The sequence below is a fragment of the Bufo bufo genome, chromosome 2 (assembly GCF_905171765.1).
Source record: "Bufo bufo chromosome 2, aBufBuf1.1, whole genome shotgun sequence".
NCBI lineage: Eukaryota > Metazoa > Chordata > Amphibia > Anura > Bufonidae > Bufo > Bufo bufo.
In genome coordinates, this window is record NC_053390.1 from 136,510,049 (window position 1) to 136,531,006 (window position 20,958).

The 20,958-nt window shown below is 43.1% G+C and overlaps 1 protein-coding gene across 1 annotated transcript in view; it reads left to right on the forward strand.

The window, feature by feature from the left end:
* Positions 1-20,958, forward strand: part of ADGRV1 (adhesion G protein-coupled receptor V1) — a 574,752-nt gene that overhangs the window by 219,141 nt on the left and 334,653 nt on the right. Inside the window, exons 47-51 of the mRNA XM_040419646.1 lie at positions 2,710-2,882; positions 7,128-7,268; positions 9,985-10,086; positions 15,992-16,244; positions 16,760-16,879. Of these exons, the coding sequence (XP_040275580.1) occupies positions 2,710-2,882; positions 7,128-7,268; positions 9,985-10,086; positions 15,992-16,244; positions 16,760-16,879 (789 nt within the window). The remainder of the gene's footprint in view (positions 1-2,709; positions 2,883-7,127; positions 7,269-9,984; positions 10,087-15,991; positions 16,245-16,759; positions 16,880-20,958) is intronic.

A 20,958-nucleotide genomic window follows, 5' to 3' on the forward strand; every position in this document is an offset into this window, starting at 1 on the left:
ATACAATCTGAATACTAATAAATAAAAACAGTTAAAGAGGTATTCCGATTTTAATGCTTACATTTATTTGTTTAGAACAGGCATGCTCAACCTGCGTCCCTCCAGCTGTTGCAAAACTACAACTCCCAGCATGCCTGAACAGCCTACAGCTATCAGCCTACAGCAGGGCATGGTGGGAGTTATTGTTTTACAACAGCTGGAGGGCCGCAGGTTGAGCATGCCTGGTTTAGAAAATAGGCAGTTATACTGTTTTCTAATAGAGATGTATTTAAAACTAATGTATTTTTAAAAAAAATGGTATGGCTGTTTTAGTCCTGTAAAATGCATCCGTAGGATATCTGAATAAGACTAAAATGGCATCATGTGACCTCTGACATTCAGTTATCTATCCAAATGTCTAACATTTGGATAAACATGCAAAACATATAAATACAACATATACAGTTTTATTTTTTCCTGTAGCAGCATCTCATCATGTTTGTCAGTATCAGGGTAGAAGCACATCTAACATTGTTCTCCCTGTCTTCCTTGTATGTTTGTGTTTGTAATTTTTACAGTTAATTTTATTAACAACATTATTAAATCACCTAGAGACATGCAGCCATTTTACATATCACTTCAGAACAGGCTGCCATGTAAATACACATGCAGTGAAGTAGTTCTTCTAAGAGCCACCATTAGTCCTATGTAGTTATCCCATGGAAGTGTCCTGAGTGTTGACGCAGCACATGTATGATGAATATAAGGGATTATATGATGTGAAGAATGTCACATGACTGATAACATGTTTCAGTTAGGCCCTGGATAGATTGCGCAGGACTGACTGATTCATGGGCTAAACCATTCTACTAAGCAGATAGGGGTCAACCATCTAAGAAAAGTGTTTAAGCACAATTTTAAATGTATATACAGTACAGACCAAAAGTTTGGACACACCTTCTCATTCAAAGAGTTTTCATTATTTTCATGACTATGAAGGCATCAAAACTATGAATTAACACATGTGGAATTATATACATGACAAACAAGTGTGATTCAACTGAAAGTATGTCATATTCTAGGTTCTTCAAATTAGACACCTTTTGCTTTGATTACTGCTTTGCACACTCTTGGCATTCTCTTGATGAGCTTCAAGAGGTAGTCCCCTGAAATGGTCTTCCAACAGTCTTGAAGGAGTTCCCAGAGATGCTTAGCACTTATTGGCCCTTTTGCCTTCACTCTGCGGTCCAGCTCACCCCAAACCATCTCGATTGGGTTCAGGACCGGTGACTGTGGAGGCCAGGTCATCTGGCGCAGCACCCCATCACTCTCCTTCATGGTCAAATAGCCCTTACTTTCAACGTTTTCCCAGTTTTTTGGCTGACTGACTGACCTTCATTTCTTAAAGTAATGATGGCCACTTGTTTTTCTTTACTTAGCTGCTTTTTTCTTGCCATAATACCAATTCTAACAGTCTATTCAGTAGGACTATCAGCTGTGTATCCACCTGACTTCTCCTCAACGCAACTGATGGTCCCAACCCCATTTATAAGGCAAGAAATCCCACTTATTAAATCTGACAGGGCACACCTGTGAAGTGAAAACCATTTCAGGGGACTACCTCTTGAAGCTCATCAAGAGAATGCCAAGAGTGTGCAAAGCAGTAATCAAAGCAAAAGGTGGCTACTTTGAAGAACCTCGAATATGACATATTTTCAGTTGTTTCACTCTTGTTTGTTATGTATATAATTCCACATGTGTTAATTCATAGTTTTGATGCCTTCAGTGTGAATCTACAATTTTCATAGTCATGAAAATAAAGAAAATTCTTTGAATGAGAAGGTGTGTCCAAACTTTTGGTCTGTACTGTATATATTAGAAAACTGTATCATTTCCTATTATTTAAATATAGTAACATAATTTGTAAGGCTCAATAAAGACATCTGTCCATCCAGTTCAGCCTATTATTCTACAAGTTGATCCAGACGAAGGCAAAAAAAAAGTACCCTGTGAGGTAAAAGCCAATTTTCCTCACTTTAGGAGAAAAGAATCCTTCCCATCTCCAATCAGGCAATCAGAATAACTCCCTGGATCAACGACCCCTCTCTAGTAGCTATAGCCTGTAATATTATTACACTCCAGAAATACATCCAGGCCCCTCTTGACTCATCTTTCTGGCCCAATATATCGTCCCTCTATTCTAAGTAGAAAATAGTAAATGGGTCAGACATCAAGAATTTCTAACTCACTGCCCCTTCCCCTTCCCAATATTATTTGTCTCAAAAGACTTTATACATAAGACCCCAGATGTGATATTTATGCCAGAACCCATAAATTCATGCATAAACCTGCCTCTTCGATTTAAATTGGTGATTTAAATTCCCTAAAGCAAATATACCCTGCAACACTGTAAGGGCTCATGCACACGAACATAAGATCACAGATCAGAAACACTACAAAGCACTTCTGTGGGCTTTCTGGTCCGTGTCTCCGCACCGCAAAAAGATAGAACATTTTTTATCTTTGGCTGTAACTTGCGGATCACGGATCCATTCAAGTCAACCTGCAAACACAGAGTGCACATGGCCAGTACCGAGTATTGTAGCTCCGCAGCTCGGTCACTGAGCCATTACGCTTGTGTGCATGAGCCCTAAAGCTGTAAAGAATTATTGATGGAAATATAATAACTATACTAGCAACTATAACAGAATTTTGTGTTTGGATTTTTAGAGGGTCCCTACTCTGTGCTGTCTGTTTTGCAAAGTTTCCCGAATGAGTCATCTTCTACTTGGTGTTTCTTCTCTCACGATGAAGTAAAATATGGTGTTTTGCTGAAAAAATATTCTGCAACAAACTCTACTTGCACAGTCTATGAATGGCGTGGCGTATTTATAGCTATTCAGGTAGGTATTTGTAGAATATCATCCAGAGGGAACGACTGTAACTGAAACCTACCTACGCTGTCACAGCAGCAGTATCTGCTGTAACTTAAAATAAACATTCAGCATGTTACCTGACACGTGATGTAACAGTGAGTTATCCTACTTTTATACACGTGTGAAAATATATAGCCTCTCACCCCCACCATCACCACCATACTAATATTAAATACAAAACACTGTACTAAGGGCAAAATTGCCACCTTAAAGTGACCGTATAGTGGTACATAGATGCCAGTTCTACACAGGAGCTCTGCAATCTAGATAAGTGAATAAAGTAGAGTTACATGTCTGATTGGTGTTGTTCACTTTCCCGATTCTTCTCCATCTGGCCCAGACTGCCATTAGGACTTTTTACAGTCACAGCTTGTGCCTGCACAGTGTCACACACAGACATCTTTGGCTTATTACTTTCCACCATCCTTACCTCCAGTGCCCTACATAGTAATAATACTCCCCTTTTGTGCTCCCATACAATAATGTCCCCCTTTGTGCCCTCATACAATAATAATGTCTACCTTTGTGCCCTCAAACAATAATAATATGCCTCTACATAGAAATGATACTAATAATCTTTATTTTTTTAGCGCCAACATATTCTGCAGCGCTTAGTTAATAATATGCTCCTTTATGTTAACATACGATAATAATGCTCCCCTATGACTTCCCATATAATAATAATAGTCCCCCTTATGCCCTGTACAATTATAGTGTGCCCTCTTTGTGTTGCCATGCAATAATAATTTCCCCCTCTGTGCCCCTACAATAATAATGTGAACCCTTTGTACCCCATACAATAATAACATGCTCCCATACAATAATAATGTGCCCCTTTGTGTCCCCATACAGGGCTGTTTTTAGACAAAGTGTGGCTCAGGGCAAAATTAAAAGTTAGGCCCCATCTACTGAAATGGTGTACCATTAACACAGTAATATTCAGCCATTTCAGAATACAGTGGACAAAGTGTGTAGCGTGATCTTAAAGGGGCATTGTTGGGGTCTTAAAGGATCAGGTGCACAAGCTCCAAGCTATATATACCCCAACCACACAAAAAAATTATATGAATATATATATAAATATATCAAATAATCCCATTATACTAGGATCAAATATTACCACCGTACAATGATGAAATATTACCTCCCATGTTACTGAACAAAACACCTTATTACAAAGACCAGTATACCAATGATACCAATACACTACACCAAATGAATAACATTACACTATGATCACATATTCCCACTACAAACTGACCAAATAATGTCTATACTGTCAATGCATAAAAACCATTATACAAAGACCAATGTTACCACCAGGGGCGGACTGGGAACTTTAAGTGGCCCTGGAAAAAATACTAAAAGTGGCCCCCGTTTTGTAGTCAGGTCCAAATTGATGGAAGGCAGGGCCAGCAATAGCATATTGTGGCACATTATAGAACCCCAACAGAGCCAAATACCACAGTCCATCACAAAATGCTGCCCCAGTAGGACAAAATACATCCCCAAAAATTTCCACTGGCCAGCCATGAGGAGTGCTCAGACGGCCCCCTGGGCATCGGCCCACCAGGAAATTTCCCTGTAAGATCTATGGCCAATCCGCCCCTGGTTACCACTATAAATTGACAGATACCAGTTCTACACAGACAGTCTGCAGAGCGTATAAGTGACTTCCGTACAGTTACATTCAACGGCTAACAGGTGACGCCTTCTCTGACTGTGGTCGGTCACTTTATCCATCTTTTTCATCTGGCCAAGACCATGACTTGCATCTTAGAGTTGCATAGACTGCTCATCCTGCTGGTAGCCTCAATTCTAGGCCTATTCCTTCCCCATTTGCCCCAGTTACAAACACAAAATAGGTTATTACTGTTTTGGGACAGAAAGCAAGTTTTATTATTAATAATACCACCGTCCTGACCTAAGATAATAATAACCTCCTGTGTGTCCCCTTACAATAAGCATTTCCACCCTTGTGCTGCAAAATAGTTAACAGTACCTCCTTCACAGATTACAGTGCCCCCTTCTCAGACATCAGTACAGTAACCCTTGGCAAAATAAAGTGTACCTGCACTATATAGCTTGTAGTGCCCCCTTGGCAGATTACTGTGCCCCATTTAGATTATACTGCTCCCTTCACAGATAGTTTGTAGTGCCCTCCATAAATAACAGTGTTCCTTTTTGTCCAGAAAAAAAAAATCTTGTTCTAACCTTACCCTGATCCCCCAACGAGTGAAAAGGCTGAGACCTTTTCCAGCCTCCAGCAGTCTGGCACAATGCAGTGATGTCATCACGCCACCTGCGCCGGGACTCTGATCTACTGTGCAAAGTCCTGTAGACCTGCAACTTTAGTATACGGAAAGTTAGTGTCACAAAGAAAGTTACTGTCACAAGTGAAGTTTTCAGATAGCTGGAACTTATGAATAAACGAGCGACTGGCTTGATCCCAAACTAAGGGCTCTTTCACACCTGTGTTCTTTTCTTCCGGCATAGAGTTCCGTCGTCGGGGCTCTATGCCGGAAGAATCCTGATCAGTTTTATCCTAATGCATTCTGAATGGAGAGAAATCCGTTCAGGATGCATCAGGATGTCTTCAGTTCCGGAATGGAACGTTTTTTGGCCGGAGAAAATACCGCAGCATGCTGCGCTTTTTGCTCCGGCCAAAAATCCTGAAGACTTGCCGCAAGGCCGGATCCGGAATTAATGCCCATTGAAAGGCATTGATCCGGATCCGGCCTTAAGCTAAACGTCATTTCGGCGCATTGCCGGACCCGACATTTAGCTTTTTCTGAATGGTTACCATGGCTGCCGGGACGCTAAAGTCCTGGCAGCCATGGTAAAGTGTAGCGGGGAGCGGGGGAGCAGCATACTTACCGTCCGTGCGGCTCCCGGGGCGCTCCAGAGTGACGTCAGGGCGCCCCAAGGGCATGGATCATGTGATCACATGGATCACGTCATCCATGCGCATGGGGCGCTCTGACGTCATTCTGGAGCGCCCTGGGAGCAGCACGGACTGTAAGTATACCGCTCCCCCGCTCCCCGCTCCTACTATGGCAACCAGGACTTTAATAGCGTCCTGGCTGCCATAGTAACACTGAAAGCATTTTGAAGACGGATACGTCTTCAAATGCTTTCAGTACACTTGCGTTTTTCCGGATCCGGCGTGTAATTCCGGCAAGTGGAGTACACGCCGGATCCGGACAACGCAAGTGTGAAAGAGGCCTAAGGAGCTTATAGGTGAGCCCTATAAAACCCCAAGAGCTCTCCCTGACTGCTATGCACATGCAAGGGTCTCGATGATAGACGATTGCATGCCCACGTACCTAAGTCTGTGTGACACCCGAAAACCCTATAATAGTGAGGGGACACAACCACCGGCTCCCTGCACTTAATACGGACGGAGTCAGGGTCACCTAGAATCAAGCCAGCAAGGAAACACAATAAAGTAAAGGACTTATCTGAGCAAACAGCAGAAGCAGCCTCCAGCAGTGAACACTTCATCCAGGAAGTAGTATAAACCACAAAGTGAGGCAGTATGGGAGGGAATATAAAGGAAGACGATTAGTCTAAATAAGTGACACCTGGCAGAAGGAAAGGAGATGAGAAAGTGAAACCAAAACAAAGAACATCATACAAGAGGTAGAGAAGAACATCTGCCAGACCTTCTCACAGAACTGGCGGTGACAGTTAGGGCAGAGAATATATTTCTACCTGCTGCTATTCCATAAGTGTCAACTGAATCAGCGTCTTGAGGACACCGATACAGTTACTGTGCCACTCATCCAATATGTGGCACCAAGCCAAAAGTCTGATGCACCCAGATCTCCAAGAGGCTCCTTTGGAGATGTGGGCCCTATACAGTTGCCCAGTTTGTCCCCCTTCCCTCTACCTGCCAGCCCTGTCCCCATGCCCTTTTTCACCAAATAAAATAAAAAAGGAGTGGTAGTGGCTATGATGCAGCTAGTAATACTCACAGTTTATGGTGGTGGCCCTCACTATCACTCTGGCACCCCTGGGCCGTTCTTTCCTCAGGGCACACTTTGGGGCTCCTGCTTGATGCTAGTCGGGGTGCTCATTATGGCAGACAATATAAGGCTGAATACCATTTAACATAAATTATACAAAGTCCATCAATCCCCTGACGTACCAGTCAAAAAATTCATATATAAATCCTGTTAACATAATTGTCTGCATTCTGTGTTCATACAGGACCTTGTCATTGAAAACCCCGTGCATTGTGCTGCTTTTCCAACCAGTGACTCTCAGGTTGTTGTTATTACAAGTGGAATTGGTAATCGTCCTTCGAATAACAAGGTCTATACATTCACTCGCAAGAATGGATTATTGCTGGTAAATACGATTATTATTGTATTGGGATGTTGCAGCTGGTATTAAATACATTCTTTTCGGTATAGATTTTTTTTTTGTACTTACACCAAAATGTTCCTGGTTACAAGAGTTAAAAGTGTACGTTGTCTGTGAATGGTATATACTGTACATAGTGTAGGAAAAGTTCTACAGTACTGTATGTTGGCTCAAAATGTCCATTGGGACAATAGTCAATGAACCTACTGATATATTCCAGCTCTCTACCCTGCTCCGCTGTTCCATTACTTTAGAAGACTGAACCAGCTCCATTCTCTAATTTTAGGAGCACCCTACATTGTATGAAGTATATATATATATCGTGGCTCACCTGTGTTTGTTACTGTGGTTAAGGTGCTCTGCTTTTTGGATGATTCACCTATTCATCCCACATAAAGAAATATATAAATCAAAAATAAAAGCAGGCACTCACCAGCTGGCAGGTCTAAGAATAGTAGCTTTATATATTGTTGCATAAAATTTACAATAAAATATACGAATGAAATATTCACATAAAATGTTCACATAAAATTTAACATAAATTGCACTGGGGACAATAGATCGTTGTGTATCTTCCTTATATTAGCTAACTGGTTGAATGATAGGCTCTAGGTCAAATCCTTATTATCATGTGTAAAAAATCATGTGTAAAAAATCATGTGTAGAAAATCAAGAGTAAATATCCTCCCGTGAAAATCTGTGAAAAATAAAATACAATAGTAATGGTATCCTGTGGAGAATAAATGTGACACAAAATATATAAATATAAATATAATAATATTTGGTGAAAGAGTGTTCCAGTAAGGTTTTGAGATGGCCTAGTAGCAATTCCTCAATTGAGGTATTAGTTCAGTAGCAATTCCTCTATGCGCCAGAAAGTAAGGGTTTAGGTAAAGAGTAGTCGGGCTTTAAAACTGGGGCGTCCCCCTAGTTCTTCAAACCCTCTTACCTTACCCTTGAATGTGAATTCTCATAGGCGCTAGGGCTCTCGGTTCTCCCGGAATGATGTGGGATCCAACGCTGCAGGAGTTACCTCTCGCCGATCTCGGCGTTCCACGAGGCTACCTCCTTGTGTGTCAACAGTCAGGAAGTAACTTCCAAAGTTCTCGTGGTCTCGCGTAGTCTCGCGATAGCTTGATCCAGCTAGGTTTAGACTGGAATATCAATACAAGCTATATGGTAGTCTTCCGATTGTTATTATGGTCGAATTCAGATGGGTAGTTAAACTACCCATCTGAATTCGACCATAATAACAATCGGAAGACTACCATATAGCTTGTATTGATATTCCAGTCTAAACCTAGCTGGATCAAGCTATCGCGAGACTACGCGAGACCACGAGAACTTTGGAAGTTACTTCCTGACTGTTGACACGCAAGGAGGTAGCCTCGTGGAACGCCGAGATCGGCGAGAGGTAACTCCTGCAGCGTTGGATCCCACATCATTCCGGGAGAACCGAGAGCCCTAGCGCCTATGAGAATTCACATTCAAGGGTAAGGTAAGAGGGTTTGAAGAACTAGGGGGACGCCCCATTTTTAAAGCCCGACTACTCTTTACCTAAACCCTTACTTTCTGGCGCATAGAGGAATTGCTACTGAACTAATACCTCAATTGAGGAATTGCTACTAGGCCATCTCAAAACCTTACTGGAACACTCTTTCACCAAATATTATTATATTTATATTTATATATTTTGTGTCACATTTATTCTCCACAGGATACCATTACTATTGTATTTTATTTTTCACAGATTTTCACGGGAGGATATTTACTCTTGATTTTCTACACATGATTTTTTACACATGATTTTTTACACATGATAATAAGGATTTGACCTAGAGCCTATCATTCAACCAGTTAGCTAATATAAGGAAGATACACAACGATCTATTGTCCCCAGTGCAATTTATGTTAAATTTTATGTGAACATTTTATGTGAATATTTCATTCGTATATTTTATTGTAAATTTTATGCAACAATATATAAAGCTACTATTCTTAGACCTGCCAGCTGGTGAGTGCCTGCTTTTATTTTTGATCTACATTGTATGAAGGTTCCTGAATGCACTAAGAGGACATTATGATAGCCTGCCTTGGGAGGTATAGAGAGATGTGCCCTAGCCAGCTTCTCCCCGATCTATTTATTATCTGTAGTGTTCCGATCTTTCTTATAGATTTTCTTAGTACTTTTACTGATTACAAAAATACTGGAAAATTCGGTCAGTGGACAGCATTTAGGCGATCTTTAAATGTTAACATAGGAAAGTCAACAACCTTCTGTCAGCTCTCCCAAGGCACTGTGCACCAATTTGTAGTGAGTCCAAATCTCCTAACCACTTTACTACTAGAACATCTAGGTTCTGCAAATAAAGGCAGATTCGCAATCCAAATAGCTGCTGAATGCAAGTCTAAATCTATGGAAGTCTCTTTTGGCTGCCCTTCCCAGTAGTTACTTTGAATCCTACTTTCAGCTGATGGAGCTCTGATGTTCTATAATGTAGAAGTAAGGTGATATACCCAGATAAACACATAACACGGTGAATGATAAAAGTTGGCAAGCTGTCCATATTTTCGTAAAATGTGTAGAGGTGAAGATTTAGCTATTTGCAGTAGGTTAAATGCAGAACCGAGTCATTCTTGTAGTTTCCTGCTAAGTCTCTGCTTTACAACTAATACCTGCTACATATGCCTCCAAATGTAGAAACAGACTCTTCAAGTCCTAGGAACGACCAGTTTAAAGCAGTTCTCACTGGGAAATCAGGAATATTATCTGATCATTGGAAGTAATACAAGCAGTTCTCAGGTTAGTTATCTTTTGAGTTATGTTATTACACCTGTAAGCCTTAATAGTGTGTCCAAAAGGTTTTAAGAGAAATTGGCTGTCTGTCTGTCCATCCGTCTGCTTGTCTGTATGTCTATTTATCTGTCTCTTCTAGCTGTCTGTCTATCTATCTATCTATCTACATTATCTATCTATTTATCTGTCTCCTCTGGCTGTCTATTCTATCTATCTATCTATCTATCTATCTATCTATCTATCTATCTATCCCTTCTGTCTGTCTATCTATCTATCTATTCATCTTTCTGTCAATATTTCATTAACTTAACTGTCCGGGCTCCAGCGGCGAGATCTTCAGATTCGGTGCAACCGTGCTGGGAGAGACGCTCTGCGAAGCCGTGTGCTGGAGGAAAACTAGCAGTCCTTGATTATTCAGCTGTTCTGTTCCTTTGTGCTGTGTCTGACTAATGGAGCACCGAGTCATGGACCTATCAGGTTCTGATCCTGGGACTTGGTGCTCTACTTAAATGCCTTGCTGGCAATTCACCCTTGCCAGTTATAGGTTTACTCCCTTGCTGTGCTCGTGGTTCTGTCTGTGAGTGTTTTGGATTGGTTAGTATATTGATCTCGGCTTGCCTCTGATCCTCCTTTGTCTTGTGATTTTGTACTTGTGATACCCGTATGGTTCTGACTTTGGCTTGGCTATTTTGACTACCCTCCGTCCTCTGATTTTGTATTGTATTGTCCTCCCGGTTTTGACCTGTATCTGTATGACCCTTCTCTGTGTGGTTGTTTCTCTGTGTCTGTCTGTCTTGCATTTAGCAGAACAGGGAACGTTGACTAATTGCGGACTTGCCACTACAATGCTGACACTATCTAGCTGTCTGTATATTTGTCTCTTCTGAATGTCTCTTCTGTCTGTCTATCTATCTATCTATCTGCTTATATATAGCCAAAGGTATGTGGCCATCACATCTACTGTATATGAGCTTTTTGGACATCTCTACATTCCAAACCCATGAAGCCCTTTTGTGCTTCAACTCTTCTGTGAAGGCTTCTTACAAGATTTTGGAGTGTGCTTGTGGGAAATTGGGCCCAGTAAGCCACAAGACCATTTGTGAGGTCAGGGACTGATGTTGGAGGAGAAGGTCTAACTTACAATAAGTGTTCCAATCCATCTCAAAAGTGTTGAGGTCAGGACAGCCTCTTGAGTTCCTCCACACCAGACTTGTCAAACCATGTCTTTATGGACCTTGCTTTGTGCATAGGGACACATGCTGCTTTCGCCAAACTCATAAAACAAAATTAGAAGGATAGAATTATCTAGATAGCATGTTCTTGTGAGCAGGGCTTTCACTCCTAGTGTTTCAATTGTATATTAGCATGTGATGTCAATTGTATACTAGCCTGTGATGTCTTTTGATTTGTACATGTAGCCTCTGAATTGTAAAGTGGGATATGGTGGTGCTGTATAAATAAAGCTTATGATATTATTTGTATGCTGTAGCCTGTAACCTTAACATTATCCTACATAAGCCTAGAACAAATCTCAATAAAATATCTCCCTCCACAAAATTTTGGCAGATATCATTCTCCAGGTATTTGTCCATCAGACTGCCAGATAGTAAAACATCCACCAGAGTCAAGTGACAATGTGCCTAATACCACCCCAGCCAACACTTGACATTGCTGATTGTGAATTTAGGATTGGGTGCACTCACAGTCTAGTGGGACGTATCTAGCAGATTAGAAATCTTACAAACTAACTTGTGGCATCAAATTGACTTATCACTCAACATTACAACCAGATCTCTTTAATACGTTTGTTCAAGAAGGAAGTCTTCTCAGAAGAGTATAAACAATAATTCTATATTAAAGCCTATGGATTTTGAATGTTCAACAGTCACTTAAAGTGGTTGTACAGCCAGTACATACAGATGTAGCCGAGCTAAACTTGATGGTTAAAGAAGCTATGTTACTAGGATCAACCCTGTTAAACTAGTATACTGCCTGGTAGTGGTTATCATGGTGATTAAAACTGTACCTTTCTTTTGTCTGTATGATAAATAGCTGCAGAGAAATCAGCGTTTTTTATTATTCTGCAAATGAGAAGTTCGAGTACCAGGAGGCGGGGCTGAATCCTTTGAGTACTGCTTTGTAACACTCCCCTGTCCCCTTGATTGAACAAAATATAGCAAAAAATAGAAAGGAAAAGGCGCTCAGTGGATGTTACGTATAAACCCGTAGGTGCAACAGTTGAATAATTATGCTCACATTTTTGTGTGGTGCAACCATAGGGGTGAGGACGTGTGGATATAATTGGTCGGTGCTGGTGATGTGGTCAGATCCTCACTTTGAGGGGTAACCAACCCTCTGGAGGAGTATATATACTGTAGACGAGAAAAGGGAATGCAGGCTAAGGGTAGCCTGTGTTATTTTGACACATCCTGACGCAATATCACGACCACAATAGGATACATGAAATGTCTTTTATTAGATGCCAAGGTAAAAACGCGTTTCACAGATACAAAACTCCTTTTTCAAGTTGCATGAGTGACTGTCTCCTCTGCCAGTCCTCCTCTTCCGCTGGTTCGCCTCCTTCCCCCCCAACGATTAAGTGACAATCAAACCCCCCCTCCGATCAGCTGTTGGTATAGGAGGCGGAGCACCTCATCTTCATTAATACACAGTGTGTCGTCTCGCTTGCAATGGCAGTGAGTTGTAATTACAAGTACTTGTTCCATTACTTGAATGGAACACTTATAATTACACTGCACCTCCAAGTGTCACGACGGAGCGTGGGGGAAACCCCCCACCGTGCAGTGTCAAAGGGAAAAAGGGGATCAGCCTGGCCAAAAGGAGTAATAAGGGAGCAGGTCACCTCCTACTGCGTCCCTAATCCTCTCCCTGACTCCTCACTGTATGAGCGGACCCCGATGGTAGGACGACTCATACTCAGGATTCCTAGAAACCCTAAGTCGCCCTGGTAATCCCTCACTTAGGAGCAGGGGAGCGACAACCTGTTCATCCCAGTAATGGAGGAACAGGAGTCTCTATCTGAGGCCAGGCTGCAAGGAGAGGGGAACACATACAGCTATAGAGATGGCAGGTAAGCGAGACCACTAACACACTTACCTGCCACAGACACACTGACTGGAACCCGTGCACAAGTGCTGGTGTCCACACAAACGTTAAGGACACAGCACACACCACAAAACACACAGGGACCCAAGACACCCATAGCTGCAATAAAAATAAGACACCATAAAAACATCTTCTATGACCACAAGGGTGGCCCTCACTGGACAGATGGAATATGCCAGGAAGATAGCTCCAGCATACACCATGGCTGGAGTACCCCCCAGCTTCAGGCATCCAGCAGAGGCTAAATAGCCCAAGCAGCCACACCCACACCCACACACACATAAACATAAACCCAGTGTTAAAACACTAGGAAGGGAGTTAACCCTTCCAACACCAGACAAGGGGAGGAAGCCACTTAAAGGGGAAGTGCACACACAAGCATAACATGCGTGGCAACCATGTCACGGCAATCACCTACAAGGCCGAGACACTGCCACTGCATGCACACACAGCAACACGTTGCCGCGGGCAACCGCAAGTGTAGCAACAGTGTCACAGCAAACACCATAGGCCGTGACACTCCCACCCCTCAAAGCCCCCCCACCAAAAAAAAAGGGGAACAAAACAGAACACCCAAAAAACAACAGGACGGGGGGGTGTAGGGGAAAGTAAAAGGATCAGCGTCAGAGCAAGGATGTCTCTCTAAGACTGCCGCCAGCCCCTGGAACAACAAACAGGAACCAGGGCACCAGCCACCAAACAGTCCAGAGAAACCGCACTGAACACTGCGTCCACCACAGACACGGTTCACAGCAGGTCGCTGCCGGCATGCATCCCCAACCAGCACACAGCCAGTACACCAAGGAAAGCATCCAGCACACAACACACGCACCTGAACCACTGAGGAATGGACGAGGAGGGACGCAAACACCAGTGACGGTTCACACCAACTGCGACCAACTGTCACAGAGAATCGCACTGTTAACAGCATCTCGCCTTTCAACCTCCCTCCGGAGGATAAGCATGTGCGCCAGAAAATGGCAGGCGACACATGCTGGGCCCTCTTTCGAAGGCACCAAGCAAGGAGCCTTAGTGGTCATACTGTCACGACGGGGAGTGGGGGAAACCCCCCCACCGTGCGGTGTCAAAAGGAAAAAGGGGATCAGCCTGGCCAAAAGGAGTAATAAGGGAGCAGGTCACCTCCTACTGCGTCCCTAATCCTCTCCCTGACTCCTCACTGTATGAGCGTACCCCGATGGTTGAGCGGACCCCAATGGTAGGACGACTCATACTCAGGATACCTAGAAACCCTAAGTCGCCCCGGTAATCCCTCACTTAGGAGCAGGGGAGAGACAACCTGTTCATCCCAGTAATGGAGGAACAGGAGTCTCTATCTGAGGCCAGGCTGCAAGGAGAGGGGAACACATACAGCTATAGAGATGGCAGGTAAGCGAGACCACTAACACACTTACCTGCCACAGACACACTGACTGGAACGCGTGCACAAGTGCTGGTGTCCACACAAACGTTAAGGACACAGCACACACCACAAACCACACAGGGACCCAGGACACCCATAGCTGCAATAAACATAAGACACCATAAAAACATCTTCTATGACCACAAGGGTGGCCCTCACTGTACAGATGGAATATGCCAGGAGGATAGTTCCAGCATACACCATGGCTGGAGTACCCCCCAGCTTCAGGCATCCAGCAGAGGCTAAATAGCCCAAGCAGCCACACACACACACACACACACACACACATAAACCCAGTGTTAAAACACTAGGAAGGGAGTTAACCCTTCCAACACCAGACAAGGGGAGGAAGCCACTTAAAGGGGAAGTGCACACACAAGCATAGAAAGCTACACGTTGCCGCAGGCAACAACATGCGTGGCAACCATGTCACGGCAATCACCTAGAAGGCCGAGACACTGCCACCGCATGCACACACAGCAACACGTTGCCGTGGGCAACCGCAAGTGTAGCAACAGTGTCACAGCACACACCATAGGCTGTGACACCAACACGACACGCAATGCAATCTTGAAGCGGAAGCAGTGCTTGTATGAGTGCCGCTTCCTCTTCAAACAGCTGATCGGTGGGGAGCGTTGGCCCTCCACCGATCAGATACTGATGATCTATCCTGAGGATAGGTCATCAATATGTACTGTCTGCACAACCCCCTCAACATGTGAAGATTATCTCTCCAAGTACTTGTGACTGTGCAGTAGCGATGAAAACTATCATAGAGTTAGGCTACTTTCACACTAGCGTTCGGAGCGGATCCGTCTGATGTTTCATCAGACGGATCCGCTCCGATAATGCAGACGTTCGCATCCGTTCAGAACGGATCCGTCTGCATTAAAACTTAGAAAATTTTCTAAGTGTGAAAGTAGCCTGAGCGGATCCGTTCAGACTTTACATTGAAAGTCAATGGGGAACGGATCCGCTTGAAGATTGAGCCACATTGTGTCATCTTCAAGCGGATCCGTCCCCATTGACTTACATTGTAAGTGTGGACGGATCCGCTCGCCTCCGCACGGCCAGGCGGACACCCGAACGCTGCAAGCAGCGTTCAGCTGTCCGCCTGGCCGTGCGGAGGCGAGCGGAGCGGAGGCTGAACGCCGCCAGACTGATGCAGTCTGAGCGGATCCGCATCCATTCAGACTGCATCAGGGCTGGACGGAAGCGTTCTGCTCCGCTCGTGAGCCCCTTCAAACGGAGCTCACGAGCGGACAGCAGAACGCTAGTGTGAAAGTAGCCTTATTGTGTAAAATGGAAAAAGTTATGGGGAGATTGATATTGACAATAATGTCGCTGTTGTCTTGCTTTCTCTAGGTTTTTAAATGGAACAATGGTATATTTGTACAATACCAAAATCTTCCAAGCCCTGGTGTTACAGGTCTAACAGTTTTCACTCGTGGGGAAGCTGTCTACATGGTGGTGTCCCGTGGAGGCTCTGACCAGAATTCTTTGATGTTCTTATGGTCTGATAATCAGTTTGGAAATCCACAAGATGTGCCAATTACTGGAACTATGGATGTGCAATCTCTAGCTTTTGGTGGAGACATCTACATTGTATTTCTACAAGGTATGCTGGTGGTAAATTTCATTTTCTTTCTGTGACACCGGCCAGCAGTCCTTCCTGGAATTATATTATGGAAGTCCTGAATATACAGTGAATATCTATTTGATTGTTTCTCCTTAGCCATTGGGTCACAAATTGTACAGCTGCCATCCAATCTCATGGGTATAGTGGCAGTACATAAAAAGGTTAAACTATCTTTTTTTTTTTTACATTGATTTGAGGTGTATTTTTAAAGCGGTCATCAACCCTACCAGGATATATGCCTGGTAGGGTAGTATAGGGTTTATCCGGGTGACAGAGCCTCTTTAAGACATATTGGAAAATGTAAAACATGTTCATGTTTTCCTATTATCAAGTAGTAGATGACAGGAATTAATGATTGCACTTCTAGCCTTGCGAAATGTACTGATCTAATGAATGATGTGTCAAATAATAATAATGCTACAAATACATTGTCAGATAAAATTAAGACCTTTCAATTTTTTGTTCTGTTTTTTTTTTTTTTCTTGTAGCGGCAGAAACAGATTTTATTCATATTTTCCTGTGGGAATCAGGACAGACACTCATTAAAAAACTGCAAGTTATTTCATTTAAAGCTGCGCACACAATTCATACATTTGTCCCGTCATCCGGCCTTGGTAAGCTATACTATTATTTAATGTATGGTGCATTTTTGTATTATAGAAGAGAAAGTTATGGGGCTCAGATTATTGTTGCTTTGGTCAGGAAGCTGCAGCAATAGGCTAGGGCGGCACAGTGATTTATGGCCGTGCAACACTTAAAATTCAAGCGTTATTATGAATTTTGTGCAAATTCAGTGTTTGTCACATAACTATCGCAAGAATTGTAATCTGCCATATAATCATGGGGCCAAAGATTCTTTAGAATCGAAATTTGAACTGATTTTTTTTTAAAACTCGAATTCATTAGAATCAGAATTTGTTTCGATTCAATTTGGGGGAGGTTTTCCAGAGAGAGATATTTAACGTCATTTGGGTGCAAAATTCGGGTAGAATTGATTCATACCCAAATCAAATTTCTTGGCCTATTTGGATGAATGGTACCTGAAACTAATTTCAGGAAGTCCTCTCATCTCTACATGGTAGTCATTTGACTAACGCTGTTGAGCCCTTGAACTCCTGGTTACTGTGAAGCCATTAAATGCATTTACATTTTTAAACAATGTAAAGGGGCATTTTTTTGGCACGGGCATGACAAATTTGGTGCAACTAGACATTTCTTTACTTCATCTCATGCCTGGCATATATAAATGCTAACATTTTGCACCAAACGATAGCACATACAGTCCTGATCAAAATTTTAAGACCACTTGAAAAATTGCAAAAAAATAATATTTTACATTGTTGGATCTTAACAAGGTTCCAAGTAGAGCTTCAACATGCAACAAGAAGAAATGAGAGTGAGACAAAACATTTTTTGAGCATTCAATTAATTGAAAATAACGATTAAACTGAAACAGGCTGTTTTTCAGCTGATCCAAATTTTAGGACCACATGCCTTTAAAAGGCCAAATCTGTGCAAAGATGTGGATTCATTGTCCTTTTCTGTCAGGTAGTCACACGTTGTGATGGCAAAGGCAAAAAAACTCTCCCTTTTTGAACGTGGTCGGGTTGTTGAACTGCATAAGCAGGGTCTCTCATAGCGCGCCATCGCTGCTGAGGTGGGACACAGTAAGACAGTCATTTGGAATTTCTTAAATGATCCTGAGGGTTATGGAACAAAAAAGTAAAGTGGAAGACCCAAAAAAATGTCATCAGCACTGAGCCGGAGGATCCAATTGGCTGTCCGTCAAGACACTGGACGATCCTCGACCCAAATTAAGTCCCTTACTGGTGCTGACTGCAGCCCCATAACCATCAGACGGCATCTGAGACTGAAGGGCTTCAAAGACCTTGTCTCCTTAAACGCAACAGAACTGCTTGTTTGGACTTTGCAAGAGAGCACCAAACATGGGACATTCAAAGGTGGAAGAAAGTTTTATTCTCTGACGAGAAAAAATTTAACCTTGATGGTCCTGATGGTGTCCAACGTTACTGGCATGACAAGCAGATCCCACCTGAGATGTTTTCTACGCGCCACAGTGGAGGGGGCGCCATAATGGTCTGGGGTGCTTTTTCCTTCAGTGGAACAATGGAGCTTCAGGAAGTGCAGGGGCGTCAAACGGCCGCTGGCTATGTCCAGATGTTGTAGAGAGCATTCCTCATGTCTGAAGGCCCTCGTCTGTGTGGTAACGACTGGATGTTTCAACAGAACAACGCTACAGTACACAATACCCGCAGGACAAGGGACTTCTTCCAGGAGAATAAAATCACTCTTTTGGCCCATCCTGCGTGTTCCCCTGATCTAAATCCAATTGAGAACCTTTGGGGATGGATGGCAAGGGAAGTTTACATAAATGGACAACAGTTCCAGGCAGTAGATGGCCTTCGTGCGGCCGTCTTCACCACTTGGAGAAATGTTCCCACTCACCATGGAAACGTTTGCATCAAGCATGCCGAAACAAATTTTTGAAGTGATAAACAATAACGACGGAGCTACTCATTACTCAGTTCATGTTTGGAAGTTGGATTTCTGTTTTGGGGGGGTTTCGTTTTTTTTTGGAGGTGTGGTCCTAAACTTTTGATCAGCTGAAAAACAGCCTGTTTCAGCTTATTCGTTGTTTTCATTAAATTGAATGCTCAAAAAATGTTTTGTCTCACTCCCATTTCTTCTTGTTGCATGTTGAAGCTCTACTTGGAACCTTGTTAAGATCCAGCCATGCTAAGGCTACTTTCACACTAGCGTTCGGGGCTCCGGTTGTGAGCTCCGTTTGAAGGCTCTCACAAGCAGCCCCGAACGCATCCGTACTGCCCCAATGCATTCTGAGTGGATGCGGATCCGCTCAGAATGCATCAGTCTGGCAGCGTTCAGCCTCCGCTCAGCAGGCGGACACCCGAACGCTGCTTGCAGCGTTCGGGTGTCCGCCTGGCCGTGCGGAGGCAAACGGATCCGTCCAGACTTACAATGTAAGTCAATGGGGACGGATCCGTTTGAAGTTGACACAATATGGCTCAATTTTCAAACGGATCCGTCCCCCATTGACTTTCAATGTAAAGTCTGGACGGATCCGTCTGAACAACTTTCACACTTAGAATTTTTTCTAAACTATAATGCAGACGGATCCGTTCTGAACAGATCCAAACATCTGCATTATAGGAGCGGTTCCGTCTGTGCAGACACCAGACGGATCCGCTCTGAACGCAAGTGTGAAAGTAGCCTAAATATGATTTTTTGCAATTTTTCAAGTGGTCTTAAACTTTTGATCAGGACTGTATCTTCAGCTAATGGTACTTTCACACTTGCGGCAGAGGATTCCGGCAGGCAGTTCCGTCGCCGGAACTGCCTGCTGGATCCGTCTATACGGACGCAAACTGATGGCTTTTGTCAGACGGATCAGGATCCTGATCCGTATGACAAATGCATTGACATGCCGGATCCGTCTCTCCGGTGTCATCCAGAAAAACGTATACGGCAATAATTTTTTTCACATTTTTTGCGGTCTGAGCATGCGCAGACCGTAATGCCGGATCCGTTTTGCCGGAACACTTGGGGCTGGATCCGGCATTGATGCATGTCAATGGGAAAATGCATGTCAATGGGCAAGTGTTCCGGAATTTTGACTGAAAAGTCAAAAAGACTGAACTGAAGACATCCTGATGCATCCTGAACGGATTGCTCTCTATTCAGAATGCATTAGGATAAAACTGATCAGTTCTTTTCCGGTATTGAACCCCTAGGACGGAACTCAATGCCGGAAAAGAATAACGCTAATGTGGAAGTACCCTAAGTTTATATATTTTATGACACCGCTTAGTTTACTACTTTTTGTAGAGGTAGGTAGAGATAATAAATTTGGTGCATTCAATTTGTAACATAATTTTGACACCTTTTGCTTAGTAAAGCTTGCCTGCTGTTCCATGATTATATATGTATTACTGCTATTTGATGTATAATTTGGATGTGACACAGAGTACTGTACTTCTGCACCCCTTTACGGGACACTGGGGACCTTATGTTCTCATCTCAAAACCTAAACAATATTGCAAAAAGACACTGTGGACTTTGGATGGAAATTTCAGCTTTATTAGACATTTTTTTTAATGGGATAATCAATTTAAATCATGTTAAGCATTACACATGTTAGAAGCTGATCTGTTAGAAGTTTATCACTAGAGAGAATATAAAGGTTGAAAAGGACATTGTCGGCCACAGGTGGCGTCTGCCTACAGATGTGGACAAGAGAGGTCAGACCTTGTCCATTCAGCTCTTTCTTATTTCCTGTAATGATGTGTCCATGGGTGGGGCAGTGATAGGGGAGTGTATGGTGGGAGGAGCAATAAACTAGCTGGGCGTTGTTAGGGGCGGCGCTGGAGCGTTGGCAGAGGAAGGAGAAGTGCATCATGGGTTTGGTTGAAAACAGCAACAGGAAGTGCTACATACAGGATGTAAAGAAACCAGAAAAAATCATTTACATGTTGACAAAGGGTCAGGAGAGTCCAAATTGAAAAATAAAGATGTACACCAGGTAAAGAACTACAGTCAGGTCCATAAATATTGGGACATCGACACAATTGAAACATTTTTGGCTCTATGCACCACCACAATGGATTTGAAATGAAACTAACAAGATGTGCTTTAACTGCAGACTCAGCTTTAA